Source organism: Mesocricetus auratus, unplaced genomic scaffold (genome assembly GCF_017639785.1).
Source record: "Mesocricetus auratus isolate SY011 unplaced genomic scaffold, BCM_Maur_2.0 Super-Scaffold_100023, whole genome shotgun sequence".
NCBI lineage: Eukaryota > Metazoa > Chordata > Mammalia > Rodentia > Cricetidae > Mesocricetus > Mesocricetus auratus.
The window spans coordinates 14570738-14592784 of NW_024429204.1; the positions used below are offsets into that span (position 1 = coordinate 14570738).

Here is a 22047-nt window from a genome sequence, read left to right on the forward strand (position 1 = left end):
GAAGCGGAAAGGCGAACGCCGTGACGTCGTGGGCGGGACCAGGGGCGGGGTCTGGGAGAGCGGCCCCGGCGCGGGGCCACGCCCCCCTCTCCTGTGCTTTCCCCTCTTTCTGAGAGCGGCTATAACCTTGCGCGTGCGCGTTGTGTGCCTGATCGCATCCATGCAGGCCCTGGTGTTGGGGTCATCACTGCTTAAAACCCAAGTTCGCCTGTTAAATGCAGACTTAACCATAGAGCGCACACTTCTGTAACATCGCCAGTGCAAAAATGCTTTCACTTCTAATTGAATTCCCACTCCTCACCAGCTGTCAAGGAGGCTTGAGACAGCATCACATGTTAATTAGTGACAAGCTCCTGGAGTTGCTTGCCTGGTGAAGTTTTAGATCGCAGTCTCTAACCACTGAGAACGTACAGAAAATACTTAAATCGTGGCTAACTTTGGTCAGGCTCCAGGATCAATACTTGAGTAAAATACCAAAGAAGTTCTTTTATGTAGTGTTGCAGTGTTCAAGCTGATGCAATGGTAAGCATTCAGAATACATTCCCTGCAAATCATGCTGACCTGTGACATGCAGGAAATGCATATTATCAAGTCTGCAAAGGACTGCATCAGCTGTAACAAGACATTTTTTGGGGAGGGGTTCTGTATTGTTTTGGAGGCGGTCCTGGAACTCGCTCTTTAGACCAGGCTGGCCTCGAACTCACAGAGACTCACCTGCCTCTGCCTCCCAAGTTCTGGGATTAAAGGCGTGCGCCACCAACGTCCAGCTGTAGCTAGACATTTTAAGCCGTTCTCAACATCCAAGTGACTTTTCTCCTGCTTATTTTGCAGTATTACTTCACTCAATATTTGGAAGTCATGAAATGGTCAAACCATGGCAAACCAAACCCTGATGTATTTTGTTGTTGCTACTATTTGGGGTCTGTTATATATCAACATGGCAACAGAAATTGTTACACCTGAAGTGTTACTAATGATTCAATGGCCGATTTTTCAAGTCTATAAGAAATATTAACAAAATAGACCACTTCCTGGACCACAGAGAAAATCTCCACAAGGTGGATCATAGAGGAGTTACACTAGCAATCAGTAGCAGGGATGTAAAATCCAAAAATAAAACCCTCTCAAAGAATTAAATGGGAGTCAAAACTGCAGGATAGGCCAGGTGGTTGTGGCGCACACCTTTAGTCCCAGCACTCAAGAGGCAGAAGTGGGTAGATCTCTGAGTTCAAGGCCAGCCTGGTCTACAGAGTGAGTTTCAGGACAGCCAAGGCTATGTAGAGAGACCCTGTCTCAAAAAAAAAATTAAAAGCAGGAAGAAACAATATCTTTCTGATGAAGGAAAAGCTAAGAAAAGTACAGTAGACAGTTTGGCAGGGAGTAGGGAGGTCAGAAGGGAAGTGTGTGTTCTCAACACTTAAAAATAAACCACCACCAGGCTTGACGGTGCACAATTTTAATCCCGGTACTTGGGAGGCAGAGGCAGGCAGATCTCTGTGAGTTCAAGACCAATCTGATCCACATAGTGACTTCCAGAACAGGCAGGGTTACAGAGGAAAAAAACCTTTCTCAAAAAGCCTAAATAAAGAAGTAAACAAATTGTCAACCCAGGAACCTATAGCTAGCAAAAAATTCCTTGCAACATAAAGGAAATCAAGACATTCCTAAAGGAAGAACATTGACATAATTTGTTATCCTATAGCCAATTTTATTTTTCCTCTTACTGAAAATAGATTGTTTTCTCATACAATATATCCTCCCTGAACTCTTCCAAGTTCCTCCCACCCACCTCCTTCCTGATCCACTCCTTTTCTGTCTCTCATTAGGAAAGAGAAGGCTCCTGTGAGATAATAACCAGACATTACAAAATAAAATAAGATAAAACAAAACCACCACCTTGAAGTTGGACAAGGCAAACCAAAAGAAAGAAAGAGCCCAAGAGAAGGCACAGGAACCAGAGACCTACTCATTCACACATTCAGGAGTCCCATAAAAATACTAAACTGGCCAGGCAGTGGTGGTACACGCCTCTAATCCCACTTAGGAGGCAGAGGCAGGAGGATCTCGGTGAGTTCCAGGCCAGCCTGGTCTAAAGAGTGGGTTCCAAGACAGCTAGGGCTGTTACACAGAGAAACTTTGTCTTGGAGGAAAAAAAAGCTAAACTGGAAGCTCTAATATATACGTGGTAGACTTGGTGCAGACCCATTCAGATCCTCTGATTACTGCTTCAGTCTCTGTGAGACAGCTCAGCTCATAAAGTTCTTGCCATGCAAGCATGAAGGCATTGTGGTTGATCCTCCAAACTCACATAAAAAGAAGTGGGGTGCAGTGGAGCATATCTGTAAACCCAGCACTAAGGAGGCAGACAGAAGGCTCCTTGAGGCCTGATGGACAAGCTAGATTAGACTAGGCTACTTGCCCAGTTCCAGGCTAATGAAACACGCTCTCAGAGAAAACATGGGGCCTGTGAGGTAGGTCTATGGGTAAACACACCTGCTGCTAAGCCTGACCATCTGAGTCCAGTGCCCAAAGCCACATGATGTAAGCAAGCTGTCCTGGGACCTGAATATGTGCACCGTGACGGTCACATGCTCACAGGCACACACACACACACACACACACACACACACACACACACTAAATAGCGAATATCGTGATAAATTTATTTTTAAGCCCGCCGGTAGTGGTGGTGCACACCTTTAAATTTAGCACTTGGGAGGCAGAGGCAGGCGGATCTCTGTGAGTTCGAGGCCAGCCTGGTCTACAGAGCAAGTTCCAGGACAGTCTCCAAAGCAATACAGATAAATCCTGCCTCAAAAAAAAAAAAACAAAAGAAACAAATAAATGAATAAGAATATATAAATTTGTTTTTAAAATGTATATAGTGCCTGAGACACAAGACCTGAGGTTTCTCTCTGTCTTAAACACATACGTGCGTGCGCATGCACACACACACACTATATATATATACATACGTATATATGTATATATATAATATTGACATTTGTAAACTGTAGCTATATTATTGCTGAGAGGGAAGTTGTAGCTAAATACTTGGGTTAAAAAAAATCAGATGTACAACACCACCCCTGACTTCAAGCTCTATTATAGAGCTACAGTCCTGAAAACAGCTTGGTATTGGCACAAAAATAGACCGGTAGACCAATGGAATTGAATTGAAAACCCTGATATTAACCCACACACCTACGAACATAAGATTTTTGACAAAGAAGCTAAAATTATAAAACGGAAAAAAAGCATCTTCAACAAATGGTGCTGGCATAACTGGATGCTGGCATGTAGAAGACTGCAGGTAGATCCGTATCTATCGCCATGCACAAAACTTAAGTCCAAATGCATCAAAGACCTCAACATAAATCCAGCCACACTGAACCTGTTAGAAGAGAAAGTGGGAGGTACCCTTGAACAAATTGGTACAGGAGACTGCTTCCTGAACATAACACCAAGCATAGACACTGAGCTCAACAATTAATAAGTGGGACCTCCTGAAACTGAGAAGCTTCTGTAAGGCAAAGGACATAGTCCACAAGACAAAACGACAGCCTGTAGAATGGGAAAAGATACTCACCGACCCCATGTCTGATACAGGGCTGATCTCCAAAATATACAAAGAACTCAAGAAGCTAGTCACCAAAACACCAAACAATCTAATTAAAAAGTGAGATGCAGAACTAAATAGAGAATTCTCAATAGAGGAATCTAAAATGGCTGAAAGACACATAAGAAAGTACTCAACATCCTTAGCCATCTTGTTCCTCTTAGAATGACTAAAATCAAAAACACCAATGACAGTTTATGTGGAGAAAGAGGAACACTCCTCCACTGCTGGTGGGAGTACAAACTTAGACAGCCACTTTGGAAATCAGTATCGAGATTACTCAGGAAAATGGGAATAAGTCTATCACAAGATCCAGCAATTCCACTCTTAAGCATATACCCAAAAGGTGCACATTCGACGGGCATTGGTGGCGCACGCCTTTAATCCCAGCACTTGGGAGGCAGAGGCAGGTGGATCTCTGCGAGTTCGAGGCCAGCCTGGTCTACAAAAGCTAGTTCCAGGACAGCCTCCAAAGCCACAGAGAAACCCTGTCTCGAAAAACCAAAAAAAACAAAAACAAAAAAAAACAAAAACAAAAAAACAAAACAAAACAAAAAGGTGCACATTCATACAGCAAGCACATCTGTTCAACTATGTTCCTAGCAGCATTATTTGTAATAGCCCGAACCTGGAAGCACCCTAGATGCCCCTCAACTGAAGAATTGATAAGGAAAATGTGGTACATTTATACAATCTAGTACTACTCAGTGGGAAAAAAAATAATGGAATCTTGAAATATTCAGGCAAATGGATGGAACTAGAAAAAATCATCCTGAGTGAGGTAACCCAGTCACAAAAAGACAAACATGGTAAGTACTCACTCATATTTGGATATTAGACATAAAGCAAAGCATTACCAGCCTACAATCAACAGAAGCTAGGAAACAAGACCCTAAGAGAGACATACATGGTCCCCCAGAGAAGGGGAAAGGGACAAGATCTCCTGAGCAAAGGAGCATGGGGAGTTAGGAGAAAGAGAAAAGGAGAAGAGGAGGGGAGAGGAGGACATGCGGGGAACAGGAAGATTGAGTCAGGGAAAGAATAGAGGAGAGGAAGAAAAGAGACACCATCATAGAGGGAGCCATTATCGGTTTAAAGAGAAATCTGGCAGTAGGGAAATGTCCAGAGATCTACAAGGATGATTCCAATTAACAATCTAAGCAACAGTGGAGAGGCTACCTTAAATGCCCTTCCCCTAGAATGAAATTGGTAACTACCTTATATGCCATCCTAGAGCCTTCATCCAGTAGCTGGTGGAAGCAGAGACAGACACCCACAGTAAAACACCGAGCCGAACTCCTGGAATTCGGAGTTCAGTTGCAGAGAGGGAGGAGTGATGAGCAAAGGGGTCAAGACCAGGCTGGAGAAACCCACAGAAACAACTGACCTGAACAAGGGGGACCTCATGGACCCCAGACTGACAGCTGGGAAACCAGCATAGGACTAATCCAGATCACTTGGACGTGGGTGTCAGTTTGGAGGCCAGGGAAGTCTATGGAGCCTCTGGTAGTGGATCAGTATTTATCCTAAGTGTACAAATGAATTTTGGATCCCACTCCACATAGAGGGCCTAGGCCCTGCTCCAAATAATATGGCAGACTTTGAAGATCCCCCATGGAAGGCCTCACCCTCCCTGGGGAGCAGAAAGGGGATGGGATAGGGGGTTGGTGAGGGGCAAAGGAGGAGGGTAGGGGGAGAGAATTAGAATTGACATGTAAAACAAGATTATTTCTAATTTAAATTTAAAAAAAGAAAATAAATCGGATGCCTCAATTCAGTAATCTAAAAACCCCTTTCAAAACTGAGAGGTGGGGAGGGAGGGAGGAAGACACCTAAAACATGCTGATGAAATGAAACAATAAACCAAACAGGAATTCTGAGTATCACCCAAAGATGGATGGGCACAACGGTTCGTTATATTTTCCATGATCCTAGAAGGCAGCAGACACTGATTTCATTGCCAGTACTCATTACTGGTTAGCATAAACCCAGCCTGTGTCTTCAACTACATTCTTCATTTTCTCTGTCATAGAATTTAACTTTCTTTGTTTTTGTTTTGTTTTTTTGATTTTTCAAGACAGGATTTCTCTGTGGCTTTGGAGGCTGTCCTGGAACTCACTCTGTAGACCAGACTGATCACAGAGATCCGCCTGCCTCTGCCTCCCAAGTGCTACGATTAAAGGTTTGTGCCACCACTGCCCGGTACACGGAGGAGTTTCTTTGCTTTTTTTTAAAGATTTATTTATTTGTTATGTATACAGTGTTCTGGCATGTAGATGGTTGTGAGCCAACATGTGATCGTTGGGAATTGAACCCAGGACCTCTGGAAGGGCAGCCAGTGTCATCCCTCCAACCCACTGGGGAGTTTCTTTTCACCTAAGTTTTTTGTTGTTGTTGTTGTTTGGTTGGTTGGTTTGGTTTGGTTTTTTCGAGACAGGGTTTCTCTGTGTTGCTTTGGGGCCTCTCTTGGAACTAGGTCTTTTGGACCAGGCTGGTCTCGAACTCACAGAGATCCGCCTGCCTCTGCCTCCCAGGTGCTGGGATTAAAGGCGTGCGCCACCACTGCTTGTTTTTTAATGCAATGATTATGCGTCTAGTAAAACATTAGCTGAGTCACTCCTTCACGGAGTCACAAGTAACAGAGTCCAGGACGATGTAGCATGTCGGCCTTCCAACACTACTCATGAGAAACATCAGAAACCCTCCCTTCTTGGAAATGAGAGGAAAGGTTAATAATGTCTAACCCCGACCCCCTTCCAAAGAGGATAATCCAGGGCCATCACAAATTCATGAGCTAAATCTAAGACTTGAAAAACGGAGGAACAGTATTGGCCAGAAATCAGTCACTTTTCCAAAACTCCTCAAATAGTCAGTTTAAGAGGAAGAAAGGATCTGGGTGTGGTAGTGGTGCGTACCTGTTAATCCCATCACTCAAGAGGTAGAGGCAGGGAGATCTCCGTGAGTTCAAGGCCAGCGGATCTACAAAGTGAGTAACAGGTCAGCTAGGGCTACACAGGGAGACCATCAGAGAGAGACCGGGAGGGAGGGAGGGAGGGAGGGAAGGAGGGAGGGAGGGAAGGAAGGAGGGAAGGAAGAAATAAGGGAGGAAGGAAAGAGAACACGTGTACACGGGCACACATACCCAACCCCAGCTCCTTAAAATATCTTTAGATACAGAAGAGCGTATTTGACCCCGCAAAAGGCTTCTGGCTTTTTTTTTTTAAAGCAAAAGGTAGCTGAAGGGAGGAAGAGGTGATTTTGGCTTACAATCTGAGAGAATGCCTTACACCTCAGTGGGACAGAAGTTGACAAGCAGAGAGGGCAGACTAAAATTCCTCAAAGCCCACCACTGATGACCCATTTCCTTCAGTTCCATCATTTAGAGGCTCCAGAACTCTCCTAAAACCACATCAGCCACTGGAGAAGTATTCAAACGCGCTAGCCCACGGGGAAATTTCATACTGAAATCACACCACCCATCAGAGGAAAAGTCTCCCCTTTGCTCAGCTTGGTGTCAACTGAACCCACATACCTCCTTCTTTGTCCTGTGTGTCCTATGCTTGGAAGTTTGAGTGAGTTTTTTTTTCAGTGCTATAGGGGTAGTAGGGAGGGAAAAGCAAGAACCATTGAAAAGAAAACCATATTCACTTCCACGAGACTCAGCATGTGGCCATTTTCTAGAAGTTTGCTAAAATAATAATTTTTAAAATGACACTTGGCCTTTCCATCCCAGTGTGTTGATTTATGACTTACTGACTCGTATTAAAACAAATTGAGCTTGCATTGAGAACATTTCAAAGAGTCCGAGGGTGAGCTTGCTTTGTAGACTATCGTGTAATTAATACCTCATCTTGGTGTGATTCAATTATAATTACCAGACTTTGCAATAATAGTCTACTGGATTAATAAAGCACATTTATTTGCTTGCCTCCAGGAATTCAGTTTCTACCCCCAAAGTCCTCCTGCTGATTAAAAATATACAGGGAACTGTAAGTGAAAAGTTGGCTTTAACATCGTGCTCTACATAAATAAATAGTGGGTTAGAAAACCCTTTTTAAGCTGTAATCCGAGATAAATTTCAATCCTTAAACTCATTTAAGGAACAGCACTAATATTTGCTTACCTAGAGTAATTTCATAAGGGTTCATTAATCTCTAAAATGCTCTGATGGGTTAAAATGATCGCTCCCTTACAGGGTGAACGCTTCGACCTATTTCTCTGATGACGTAATTAAACTTCAAATGGCAACATGTTTCCATCAAAGCAAAATGTTTTTCTTATTGCTTCATTTTTGACAGGAAAAATGAAAAATGGCTGCTACTTCTGAGCCCTTCACTCTTCTCTCTCTCTGCTGGTTCCCCCCACACCTTTATAGAATAAAATTAAAGATTCTGTAGTGAAATTCCGATGGCTAGTACTATCCAAACCATTTCAGAATATTGAATTCCGTTCCGTTTTGTTAAGCGGGCAGTAATCTTGTATGGTTTTGTTCAAATAAACTTTCTAGTCTAATTTTGTAGTCATCAGACAAGAGTTGTTTGATAACTAACCCTAGGAAGTCTAGGTGCGGAAGTTGGAATTAAAACATTCTTTCTCTACTGCAGGGTAGCTCCTTAAGCCAGGAGGTAAACAACCAAGTTGTTGTTGTAGTTATAGTAGCTTCTAGAACTCCCTGAAACTGACCAGATTCACTAGGTTCCTCCCTGCCTGAGCAAGCAGAGTTCATTTAATCCTAACACTCAAGGGGCAGAGGCAGGTGGACCTCTGTGAATTCCAGTCCAGGCTTCAAAGCTACAGAGAAACCCTGTCTTGAAAAACAAAATAATCTCAGACAAGAGATTCAGACCAAATGGGGCACTTCAAAGAGCACTTTCCCACCTGCTGAGCTGCCAGGGGGCTGTGCCGTGTGCTCCAGGTCCTCCGGCTTTTGTGAGCTGTCCCCCATGCTGGGGTGGGCCTTGGTGATACAGCTGTCTCTGAGTCATTTCTGTTCCTGTAAGTGACCCCTCACTCACATTCCTGTAAGTAACTGCAGTAAAATTCATTGGTTCGCCAAGTTGGACTTTGGTGCTATCCGCATTCTGGTGTGTCGTGGGTTCCCTCTCTGTGATGAGTAGACATGTGCATTGTCTCTCCCTGAGAAAAGTTCTCCCACACAGCAGGAGTTAGCAGCATATATATATATATATATATATATATATATATATATATATATATATATATATATATTTCTACTTGTTGTATAATTGACATGGGTAATTTTTTAAATGTGTCACCTTTATATTTAGTCTTCATAACACCTTGAGACAGGTAAGGAATTCCACAGTCAGGGAATCCAGACAATTGCTTCCTACAGCACCAAATCTGTCTGTATAGCTCTATCTCTCTATCCAGTGCAAGGCTTAAATAGGGCTTCAGTGTGTAGCAGTTTACCTAGCTTGTTTTAAAATGCAATTTATTTAGCTAAATTATTTAGAGAGAACGTCAGCTGCATTTAGTAGGAGGAAAGCAATATTCTTCTTGAGTTAATGTCATGTTAACAAATGTTTGTACATACTTAAATACAAATACAAGGCAGATAACATTACAATAGATACGTCATGTGCATCCCTTGATGTCCATGAAATTAAATAAAATTATGCTAGCATTCACGAGTGAAACAAAATAACCTTTATGAACTGCAGTTAGTGTTTACCTACTTCATTCCAGTCAGACCATGAATCTTTCATGAAATTGTCCTAGCTGGGTATTAGTCACAGTTCCCAAGAATAAATCATTCTCGTGTCACCTCGGCTTCATCAAACTTTCATGAAGAAAGAAAAAAAAAACCTTCCAAGACCATGTACAGTAACGTCACTCTATAAATCATATTTGATCCAGACACAATAATGAGCATAAAGAGTACCTAAAAGGTAAAGAAAAACAATTTTCCACCCACTTCAGCCCAATGTAAATATCTGGCATAGGAAACACACAGTGTAGCAAGCAACCCAAGGCTAAGCTTATGGCTGGCGATGGTAAGGCAGTATTGTTCTTGCCACTATAAAATCATATTTTCAGAGACTGCTGCAGCTTCTAAAATGATATCACGATTTTTTTTTTTTTGGTTTTTTTCGAGACAGGGTTTCTCTGTGGCTTTGGAGGCTGTCCTGGAACTCGCTTGGTAGTCCAGGCTGGTCTCGAACTTACAGAGATCCACCTGCCTCTGCCTCCCGAGTGCTGGGATTAAAGGCGTGTGCCACCAACGCCCGGCTTATATCACGATATTTTTTCAAACCAATTAATTTGTTTTTAACATAAACTTATATCCTCATGGTTCGTTGAATGAATGATGGCAATATTTAGCTTCTACCTTGGTTGTAACCAAATATCGGCTTGCCGTCACTACTAGATCATTTGGCATTTGGGTAAAAATGCTTTAGGTAGACCACCTAATGGAAATACCATATTGGATCAACAGTAGTGTTTTACTGCAAAAGGTCAGTCAGGAACACTAATGAGCATAGTGATGACTTGAAGAAATTTTCTTAATAAATGTGCCTTTCTGTCTGAATACGACATATACTACCAGCCTGGTAGTTCCTTAGTAGGTGGGTAAAAGTTGAAGCCAAAAGTCAGATCTTAGGCAAGAGACACAGACAAGAGAACTTCACATAAGATTCATTATAGTATTAACTGTTCTATTTTACTATCGCTGACCGTTTCCTCTGTGACTGGTTTATGAGTTAATTTTTCATATCTACGGGATAAGACACAGGCTAAATTCACTACTATCCCTATTTCAGGTGCCCCCTGGAAGAGTCTAAGAATTTCAAGCTATTGTAGAATCTCTCTTAAGCAAAAGTAGCCCTGAACCATAAGTGTCAGTCTTAAGCAAGCAGACTAAGGCGATTGTTTTCTGCATATTTGGGGATCATGTTTTTAAAAAAATTAATAGAGTTGGGCGTTGGTGGCGCACACCTTTAATTCCAGCACTCAGGTGGCAAAGGCAGGCATATCTCTGTGAGTTTAAGGCCAGCCTGGTCTAAAGAGCGAGTTCCAGGACAGCCTCCAAAGCCACAGAGAAACCCTGTCTCGAAAAAACAAAAAAAAAAACAAATAAATAAATAATAAAAAATGATTCCAACCTTGACAATCACTGTTCCACTGTGCTTTTGTACTTTTGCAAGTAGAATAAGTGTGAAAATTGGCGGTCAAACAAAGAACTTGAAAAAGACTATGTTGTAGTTCAGTAAATAAAAAAAAAAATCAACAACAACAAACCCTAGAATATGATTCAGGTCCTTCGTCGTGTCCTGCATCTTTTTTATAGAACTAACAGGTGTCCAGAAGTTAGATCTAGATTGAAAGATGTGAGTCTCCTTTTTTTTTAAGCTTTTATTATTTTACTAGGCTGGGATGATATTTGTTTGTGATGAGAGTACATTCAGGACAGTGTGCATTCAGGGACAAAGAAAAGATTAAAGTAGAAAATACTGAACAATTATGCTTACAGACCACAAATCCAACCCTACTACAGTTTCTCATGACGTCAAATTCCTAATTTTATTTTCATTTAAATGAAAGCAGCCATTTCAGGGAAGTGTTGGGATTTAAGTCAGGGCTAACTTTTCAGAATAGCTTAGTTCCAATTCCATAAACCTATAAATTGAAATAAAAAGCCAAATGCAAGCAATACATTTCAATCACATTATAAGTCATTTAAAAAATGGTTCTTTCAATCTTTGGCCAAAACTAGATCTGGGACGGATTCCAGGCAGAGACAAAAAATGCAAAATCCATACTCTCCGTTCTTTGATTATTTTACCTTAAAGTGGATACCCCTATGTGGTTAATCAAATTTGAAAATGTCTGGTTCATTCTCTTCATTTAGCCAAATTGACTAAGCAACTTCTAAATTATGTAAACTAGGTGTGTCTTCCTATTTTTTAACCCAGTATAGTATGTATCTTTCTTGTGTCAGAAATTATGGACAGAAAAAAGTCTATAAAATTGAATCAACCTCCCAATTGGCTGGAAGAGGAAGCTGGGCACAGCTGTCCTGGAGGTCACCCAGCTCAAATAATGCAGGTTAGGGGTACGATTAGGCCTCCAACGCAACAGAGTAGGTAATTGAAACTTGGGAATTCTTCTCAAACACTGAGTCACTTAAGAAAGGCTTTCGGATGAGGAAATACAAGCAGCGGCTCTGTCACTGGCCTGACAGAAGCCAAGATATCCTTTCGTGCTCCTCAACTGAAACAGCTGACCCCAGGGAATGGGAATTTCCCTGGGGAATCTCACACTGGGAAAGGGAAAAGTCTCGAATGATCCTTTCACAGGAGTCACATATCAGATATCCTGCATATCGGATTCATAAAAGTTGCAAAATTAGAGTTCGAGGCCAGGCTGGACCAATAGCCTCCAAAACAATACAGAGAAACCCTGTCTCGTAAAAACAAAACAAAAGTTGCAAAATTATAGGTTTAAATAAGTAATGAAAATAATTTTATGGTTGGCGGTCACAACATGAGGAATTGTATTGAAGGGTCACAGCTCTGAGAAGGTTGAGAACCACTGGGTTAGATGTTCATATCCATGGCTACCTATGCAAACTTGAATTTTATTTTAGGACTTCAGAGATAGATCTCGGTAGTTGCTGCTTGTGGGACCTCTTTGGTCCCGTTCTCCATTTAGTCACATCAAGCAAACCTTTCCACTGCTAATTCGACTTTTTTTGTTTTTTTTTTTTCTAATTTTAAAAATTTATTTTACAATCCAGCCATTTAAAATATCTTTTCACCAACAAACAGAGCAGCTAGACTACAAGAATGATAAACGACTTATCCTCAGAGAGGGTATATTTGGAGTGGGACGCAAATATTTTTGAAGAATAATTGTACCGAATTGCGGTTTCATTAGAAGCCTGTTGGTTTCTCTGTTTTCACCCATTTAAAATGTAAAACAAGGATCTTGCGTTCATTTTATGGCTGAGAGTGGTCCACTCACTGTGTCTGCCCTGTTGACCTTGCAAGCCACTTGGCTGTTTTCACTGGGTTCTCCAGAACAGGTTCATGGGGCAGAGACTGTGTCCTCGAGGTGGGTAACAGACCTTATTTATTTATTTTTTAACCTTGGCACATCATGGCTCTCTGATGGGGCCGATGCTTAGGGGTGTGGTAAAATACCTGTGAGCATCAGGCAGTCGGTGTGAGGTTCAGCCCTTAGCAAAAGTGCTTTGCTTCCTTCAAGACTAGCAAGCAGAGACGGGCGTTGGTGGCGCACGCCTTTAATCCAAGCACTCGGGAGGTAGAGGCAGGAGGATCTCCGTGAGTTCGAGGCCAGCCAGGCTCCAAAGCAATAGAGAAACCCTGTCTCGAAAAACAAAACAAACAAACACAAAAAACCCAACCCAACAACAAAGACTAGCAGCCAGCCAGACTTCCCAAGTGGAGACTGTACTCGCGGATGACACGCGGCGCCTGGCAGACTACAGACGACAGCCGGGTCGGCGCGGTGTCACCATTGGTCACCCGCATGTCGCTAGCATTTCAGAGACTTCCTAGGGGGCCAGGCGACAAGCTGCTCAAGAGCAAGTGCGTTCTCCATCCCGGCTCGCCGCCTCCAACGCCGCCCGCGCGCTCGAACTCTCGACCTCTAAGGGGAGGGGCGGGGCCTCCTGGGCGCTCGGAGGCGCGGGTGGGCGTCTCCCGGGTGACGTCACACAGAGCGGGGGGGGCGGGGCGTGGGCTTCCGGGCCACGCGGGGCTTCTGGGAGTGCGGAAGCGAGGCTGGCGTCCTGAGCGGGCATGAAGATCACCAGGCAGAAGCACGCCAAGAAGCACCTCGGCTTCTTCCGCAACAACTTCGGGGTCCGCGAGCCCTACCAGATCCTGCTGGATGGCACCTTCTGCCAGGCGGCGCTGCGGGGCCGCATCCAGCTGCGGGAGCAGCTGCCCCGCTACCTGATGGGGGAGACCCAGCTGTGCACCACGCGGTGAGCCGGCGGGGCGGGGTGGGGCCGCGGGTGTGGCCGGGGACCCCGGATGAGCGTCACCGCCCGCGGCTGGAGGCGGCTGGTGCTGTGCCCTGCGAATAGTCCCCGTTGTCCCTGCGGAAATCAGAGCGGGGGTTTCGTAGTAGCAGAGGGAATCACTTTTTTTTTTTTTAAAGATTTTATTATGTATTCTGCCTCAGATCCTACTACAGATGGTTGTGAGCCACCATATGGTTGCTGGGAATTGAACTCAGGTCCTCTGGAAGAGCAGTCAGTGCTCATAATCACTGAGCCATCTCTCCAGCCCCGGGAAACGCTTCTTTTTTTAATTCTTTTTTTTTAATATTTATTTATTGTATATACAGTCTTCTGCCTGCATGCCAGCAGAGGGCACCAGATCTCAGTCAAGGTGGTTACCATGTGGTTGCTGGGAATTGAACTCAGGACCTCTGGAAGAACAGTCAGTGCTCTTAACCGCTGAGCCATCTCTCCAGCCCGGGAAACGCTTCTTAAAAGTCGATGTAACGTCCGGTGGGGTGTAGTGGACCGAGGGCATTTTTCAGCACCCGAAAAAAATGCTACATGCCCCCCTTTTTTTGTTTGTTTGTCTTTTTGGTTTTTCGAGACAGGGTTTCTCTGTATTGCCCTGGAACTCACTCTGTAGACCAGGCCGGCCTCGAACTCACAGAGATCCGCCTGCCTCTGCCTGCCGAGTGCTGGGATTAAAGGCGTGCACCACCAACGCCCGGCTTGATACCTGCCTTTCTACACTGGTTGGTACCGTTTGGTCTAACCCGAAGGCTTTCAAGCCTTCCGTCTGCCAATGAGGGGTCGTCTTCAGTTCCTAGGAAGAGAAGACTGGAGACTGAAACCTTTGCCCAAGGACATGTATAAATGCCAACCCATGCCAAGTGAGGCTCCAGACCCTGGGGACAGTTAGTGGGCAGGGCAAAGGCCCAGCCTTCATGGGCTGTGAAGTGTGTAAACTCAACTCTCGATGGCTGTTTCCATGCGTCATGTGTGTCTCCTCACCTCGTGTAAGTGAGCACACTTTGGGTAGTGTGGGGAAAAGGGACCAGCCAGAGGAACACACCTTGAGCAGAGCCAAAGAAACACAGTTCGTTCCTGGAATCAGAGCCAGCGTACATTTCTTTGATTCTGGTTGCAGGGCCAAAGTGTGTTTCTTTGGCTCTGCTCAAGGTGTGTTCCTCTGGCTGGTCCCTTTTCCCTACAGGTAGAACACTGCGGGATGGGTAGGGAGGGGGTCATTGTAAAAGGTTTCGTAGAGTCTCGAGGTTTGTTCAGACCTGAGGCGGGTAAGTGTGTTTTGAAAACATACAAACGGTGATGCTGCTGGGTTTTGTCTGTCTGCTTGTTTGTTTTGAGACAGGGTTGCCCTGTGTAGTCCCAGCTGTCCTGGAACTCACTCTGTAGACCAGGCTGGTCTGGAACTCAGAGATCCACCTGCCTCTGCCTCTCTAGTACTTGGATTAAAGGAGTGCTCCACTACCACCTGACCTAACACACACAAAATTGTAAATGTTTTATGTATTCTATACAATTTTTGATTCGTGTAGCCTTGAGAGTTGACTGTAAAGCCTATGCCCCTGAATTGGTCACTTCTGAACTTAATTGGTTTACTCCTGTGCACCATACAACTACCAATATATTAATAGTACAGCGTTATGATAACAGTTGAGAAGTATTACATAGGCATATATCGTCGAGCATTTCTCCCTAAAGAATTTAACTTCTGACCCGGGCAGTGGTGGCGCACTCCTTTAATCCCAGCACTCAGGAGGCAGAGGCAGGCGGATCTCTGTGAGTTCAAGGCCAGCCTGGTCTACAGAGTGAGTTCCAGGACAGCCTCAAAAACAATACAGAGAAACCCTGTTTCGGAAAACCAAAAGAAAAAAGAAAAAAAGAATTTAACTTCTGAACCAGTCGAGGTAGGTTATACTTCTAATGTGAACACTCCAAAGATGGAGTCAGGAGGATTACTATGAGTTTGAAGTCAGCCTTGGTAATATACATAGCAAGAGCCTGTTTTTTTTTTGTTTTGTTTTGTTTTTAGTTTTTTTTTTTTTTAAATGCCAGGCAGTAGGGCAAACACCCTTAATCCCAGCACCCGAGAGGCAGAGACAGGTGAATCTCTGAGTTTGAGGCTAGCTTGGTCTACAGAGCTAGTTCCAGGACAGCTAGGAGTACTTAGACCCTAGCTAAAAAGAAAAACAAAAAAACGAATAAGGATGTAACTTGGGGACTTTTTCTTTCTTTCCTGAGACAGGTTTTCTCTGTGTAGCCCTGGCCTCATGGAACTCATTCTGTAGACCAGGCTGACCTCAAGCTCAGATCTACTGCCTCTGGGCTGGGATTAAAGGTCTGTGCCACCATCAACCAGCTACTTAGGGTATTTTTCAAGCAACACAAATTAGAATGATATAGCAAAACACTGATGCCCAGCATTTACAGGTAGCAGGGTGCTCATTCTTGTTGACCAGTCTCTTCCTTATCTAGAGTTAGAGCATCTCCTCTTCATCCTTTGTTGTTTACCAGCTGTTTATTTTTTATTTATTCTTCTCCCATACATCCCAACCGCAGTTTCCTCTCCCTCTATTCCTCCCAGTTCTCCCCACACCTCCCCTCTCCCCCACGCCCACTCCTCCTGTTTCCCTTCAGAAAAGAGCAGAGCTCTAAAGATATGAACCAAAGTTGGCATAACAAGATACATTAAGACTAGGCACAGGCCCTCGTATCAGGGCTGGGTGAGGCAACCCAGGAGGAGGAAAGGGGTCCCATGAGCAGGCAAAAGAGTCATAGACACCTCCATTCCCACTCTTAGAAGTCCAATAAAAACACCAAGCTAACAATTATAACATAAATGCACAAGACTTAGTGCAGACCCATGTAGGCCTTGTGATTGCTCCTTTAGTCTCTGTGAGCCTTTTACATTTTAATAACTCCGTTGTGTTTCTGCTTGCTTTGTGTAAACAGAAGGAATGCATCAGTTGTGATTGTGACCTTCTCCTGACTTTTCCCTCCCCACCAGATGTGTGTTAAAGGAGTTAGAAACACTGGGGAAGGAATTATATGGAGCCAAACTGATCGCCCAGAAATGCCAGGTTCGAAACTGTCGTCATTTCAAGAGTGCAGTGAGTGGATCAGACTGTCTCCTGTCCATGGTGGATGAGGGGAACCCTCATCATTATTTTGTGGCAACCCAGGTGATGTTACTTTTAAAACCACAGGACTAACCATTCCTATGTACACGTTGTGTGTAGCTATTTCTAATCAGGAAAAAAAATATGTGGAAGGGATAATGTAGTGTTGGAATTTTATTTATTTACTATGATATGTTAGACAAGGTTTCTATCATTTAGCTGTCATCCATATTTCATGATAAAAGCAGTTACTTGAACATATGGGGAGAAAACCTTAAGTACATGAGTTTCTTCTTCCAGAAGTTTCCTTCTAGAGGATGAGGAAATGTTGCAGTAATGTGCTGATTGCTACAGGTTCTTGGGGGTGGGGGCAGGGCGAAGTCTCTGCGTTCTGTGTTCTCTTTTTGTTTGTTTGTTTTCAAGACAGGGTTTCTCTGTATTGCTTTGGAGGCTGTCCTGGAACTCACTCTGTAGACCAGGCTGGCCTCAAACTCACAGAGATCTGCCTGCCTCTGCCTCCGGAGTGCTATTCTTAACTGTTTTTCATGTTCCTAAATTCATACTCTTCCTCAAAAAAGTCATGGTGAGTATCCTTTAAGACTAGCTTCAAGGGGGTTTGAGAGATGGCTCAGTGGTTAAGAGCACTGACTGGGTTTCAGTTCCCAACACCCTCTGTTGGCCTCTAAGGCCGTACATGTGGCACACAGATACACAAGCAGGTAAACATCTATGCACATAAAAATAAAATGAACCTTAAAAAGGCTAGCAACTCAAGGAATGTGGAGGGCATTTAAAGGCTGGGAGGCAAAAGGAGAGGCTGTCAGGGTTGAGACTAAAAACACTTGCGTGCAGATTTGCTCAACTGTACCTTCAATCATTTCTGTGTCAGCTTACCGCTCCCCTTCAGCCTCTTCCCACAGTGATGTTTCTGGCAAATGTTTAGCGTAAAAACAAGAGAAGCTTCCTAATGCGTTTACTTTTGCATTAGTTGATAGTTCATGGCCCCAGAGTACTGACGAATCTACCCTAGACTGCTGTTGCCCGCCTCTCTTCAGCATAGTTTTTATGCTTCTTGTCCTCTATCATGAGATATGCCTTGATTAATAAAACATACTGATCTGAGAAATAAAACCCACAGTCTCTCCTTTGTCCATATAGCCTTACTTAAGCTCTTCTAAACTTAATTCCAGGTACTCAGCTTGATTGAGGAACTAACTCCATTTTCTTTTGCATAGGATCAGAATTTGTCTGTGAAAGTAAAGAGAACTCCTGGGATTCCTCTCCTGTTCATTATTCAGAACACGATAGTCCTAGACAAGCCTTCTCCCAGGACAGTGGCCTTCGTGAAGGCTGTGGAGTCAGGTCAGCTGGTCTCAGTGCACGAGAAAGAAAGCATCAAGCAGCTGAAGGAGGACCAGGGCCTCGTGAGGAACCCTGAACGGAAGAGGAGGAGGAAAAAGAAGGTGGGCGGCCCCAACCCTCTCAGCTGCTTGAAGAAAAAGAAGAAAACCCCCGACACAAAGTCACCCGCCTCAGAAAAGAAGAGGAAGAGGAAAAGGATCCGGAACAGATCTACCCCGAAAGTGCCTTCCGAGCAGCAGGGAGCGGAAACGTGATGAGTGCCGTGGGTACTCTGGAAGGCAGTGTGAAAACTACTGCTAAACTGTGAAACTGTTTACAGCAAAGGACTAGACTTAGTTTTGTAAATTAATTCTGACACATACATTTTTGCCAAAAATTAAAGAGCGGTTGGGTTTCTTTATCAGCGTGCATCTTCAGTTGCTTTGAGAAGTGCTTTTTATTATAAAATTATTGGCTCCTGTTTCTCCTCTCCTACCTCCCAAGTGGTATGGTTATGTGTAGTGTGTGCATGAGTATGTGTTTGCATATGTATATGAGCTGATGTGTGTGTGCCTGTGTATGTGTTTGTGTGTGAGAGAGAGAGACAGAGAGAGGCAGAGAGACAGAGACGGAAACAGAGACACTGGTACACGAAGAGGCCAGAGCCCACCATGAGGCATCTCCTTCTATCACACTCTCCCTTTATTTTTTGACACAGGTTCTCTCACTGAACCACTAACTTGCCAGTTAAGTGATACAGGCTGGCCATTAAACCCCAGAGATTCTCTTGTCTGCTCTCTGCTGCCGAGATCACCAGCATGCACTGCTGAACTCGTTTTTTGTGTGAGTCCTCGTATCTGCAACTCCTCATGCCAGCGTGGAAGGCAGTTAACTCCGTCTCCCCGGCATCATATGTGCATAGTTTTAAAGATCGGTCCTAAGGCCAGTGAGAATGCTCACTGGGTAGAGATGCTCACTGCCTAGTGTGATGACCAAATCAATCTGAGACCACATGGTGGGAGGAAAGAGCTAACTTCCCACAAGTTGTCTTCTGACCTCCATACCTGTAAAAAGAACAGGTGAATGCACTTGTAAAAATCAGTGCTCAGGGGGAGGAAAGGGATAAACTTAACCCCACTATTGTGTACAGTTAATATACGGCAGTATAAGTTTAAAAGGAGTTATGACAAAAGTAGTTCCTTGGACACTTTGAGAAACTATCCACATTCATCGGTTGATTTTCTATCACTAAATTATGCAATATCTGCTACCATTTGCTCTCAACAGATTGGAAGTCATGCTTATATACCTTCCATTTTTCTAATATATAATATTTATATGTCTAATATTTATGTCTAACTCATTTTCAGCATTGTTCCTGGCTGAATAGAGGCATGTAGGGTGACTGAATTTGTTACATTGTTTGCTGTTTGTGAAGCCAGTAGCATCATTGTCTTCTACATACCCAGTAACACAGCCAACCTGATTTCCCATATGGTTACACTCACCCAATAGTGCCAAGTCATTTTTCCCACAAAATATTTGGCTGGGTTCTACTGATGTGCTCCAGTGACTGGGTTTTCTACTGGGTCACAGTGTACTATCTTTCTCCAGAGAGCTGTCATGTTGATTTCCCAGACTTTTTATTTGTGGTATTCTCTTGCTGTAATAAATCATAGAGCCAGGGCTGGAGAGATGGCTCAAAGGTTAAGAGCACTGGCTGCTCTTCCAGTGGTCCTGAGTTGGATTCCCAGCAACCACATGGTAGCTCACAACCATCTGTAATGAGACCTGGTGCCCTCTTCTGACCTACAGGAATACATGCAGGCAGAACACTGTATACATAATAAATAAATTTTTAAAAATCATAGAGCTGTGTAAGGATTTCATATTCTGAGAATCTGTATCTACTGCCCATATTACACACTACATGATTCTTAGCCGAAAGTCATGTCAAATTTCTTAAGTCTTGTTTACATATTGTCCTGAGGAAAACCTGCCATTTTTCAGCCCCATGTGTTCATTATTGATGGGGGAAGTCCTGTGTATATGTTGTCTTATTGGTTGATGAATAAAGCACTGTTGGCCAATAGGGAAGCAAGATGGGTAGGACTAGGAAAGGTGGAGGATTCTGGGAAACAGAGGCACAGTCAGTCACCATGTAGGACTGGAGAGGAGTAAGGGGTCCAGACCCTTTCTCCAATAAGAAAAGACCATGTGGAAATACACAGATTAGCAGTTATGAGTTAATAATTAAGTCAGAGCTAGCCAGCAAGAAACCATAGCAAATGGCCAACAGCTTCATAATTAACATAGCCTCATGCATGCTCATTTGGGACCAACGTGGCTCTGGGACCAGGCTGGTGGAAAGAATTCTCGTTATGGTGATTTTTGTTTTTAATAGCTGATCTGAATACTACTGCTCAATGGCAAGAATTATGAAGTAATGTAAGACTGGGTATCCTGCTGCAGTATCCAAATTATTCAATTCAATTAGGAATATATGTCTGGAACTATGTGAAACAAGATGGTTGTGATTTGACAAGATTAATAATAGTCTTTTATATGTAAATAGACTGAAAAGCCTAGGATCTTTAAAATGTTTTAAAATAACCATTTTATTGTATTAACTTATCCTAAGAATTTTTAGTTTAGATATAAATGGAGAGAAAGAAGGATTGGTTAAACCCATCCAAAACTATCAAAGATCCCTAGCCCTCCTCCACAGAGTTGGGGGAGGGTGTTGAGGGACCAGTCCTGGTACTGTAAGCTCTGCTAACCACCTAGACCTGTGCAGTAGGCGGCACATGGAAAGCTTATTATTAATGGTTCCGTGAACTGACATAGCAGCGAACACCCTTTTCCATATCTGTACTTATAACTGTAAACAATGAATGATGGGGAACCCAGAGAGACTCATGCCTCCCCAAGAGGCAGCCATGACTATTTGTGGGTCCAGCTCTAAAGGAGACATTATTACCATTCCCTCCGAGACTCAGGGTACATTACAGAAGAGGGCTCCGGGAGTGTTCTAAGAGACAGAAGATGCCATCTCTAGACTGGGTAGAATCACTTACAACCATTAACTCAAAGCTTGCCACCTAAGATGGGCCTTCCTAAGAATCATGGCGGTGGGAGGGGCCCTACCATTTACTTCTGACCATGTGCCCACTTTGAGGGCCTCACTCCCACCCCGCCATGCTCGAGTGACTGTCTTTTTGTTTTGTTTGTTTGTTTTTTCGAGACAGGGTTTCTCTGTATTGTTTTGAAGGCTGTCCTGGAACTCGCTCTGTAGACCAGGCTGGCCTCAAACTCACAGAGATCCGCCTGCCTCTGCCTCCTGAGAGCTGGGATTAAAGGCGTGCGCCACCGACACCCGTCTATGAGTGACTATCTTCAAATAGACAGTCACATGGACAGGCCTAACCAGGGGTCACAAGGAGAGATTTGTGGGAAGGCAGATGGAAAGTGAAAGTGACCAATATCCATTTATCAGTTTTGTAAAACTGCTTAAGAACAATTTAAATTGGTCTTTAAAAAAAAATCCTGGCTAATTGTAGCACATCTGTTTGGTTTCAGAGTACCCAGCATGAAATGTTAACTTAATCTTTCAAAAATACTGCCACCCAAAATACTGCTTCATTATAGGAACCTGAGAATTGTCTGCTAGGAAGGAACAAAACGACTAACTACACCAACAGCCCCTGAAAAATTTGAAGCAAAATATTGAAGAGTCTATGCCAAGTCTATTCACATGACACTTGCACTTCTCTATGTAAAGATCTTACCTGTTCTTCTACAACTGCTAATTCTGTCACGTGGAGAAAAATGCCTGTGACCTGGATGTCTTACATCAGGTAAGTCTAGACATTGCTCTACTTCTTAAATAATTCTTGATTAATTACTTTATTTTATATACTTTTACAAAATTAATTTATTTGTTTACATTT

General features: G+C 43.5%; 1 protein-coding gene across 1 annotated transcript; it reads left to right on the forward strand.

Annotated features, from left to right (window-relative positions):
• The first annotated feature begins 13352 nt into the window (after nt 1-13352).
• Nucleotides 13353-18518, forward strand: Utp23 (UTP23 small subunit processome component). Its single transcript, XM_040730324.1, has 3 exons — nt 13353-13595; nt 16645-16819; nt 17992-18518. Exons 1-3 carry the CDS (start codon nt 13408-13410, stop codon nt 18370-18372), a joined length of 744 nt encoding a protein of 247 aa, XP_040586258.1. The 5' UTR covers nt 13353-13407; the 3' UTR covers nt 18373-18518.
• Nucleotides 18519-22047: the final 3529 nt, after the last annotated feature.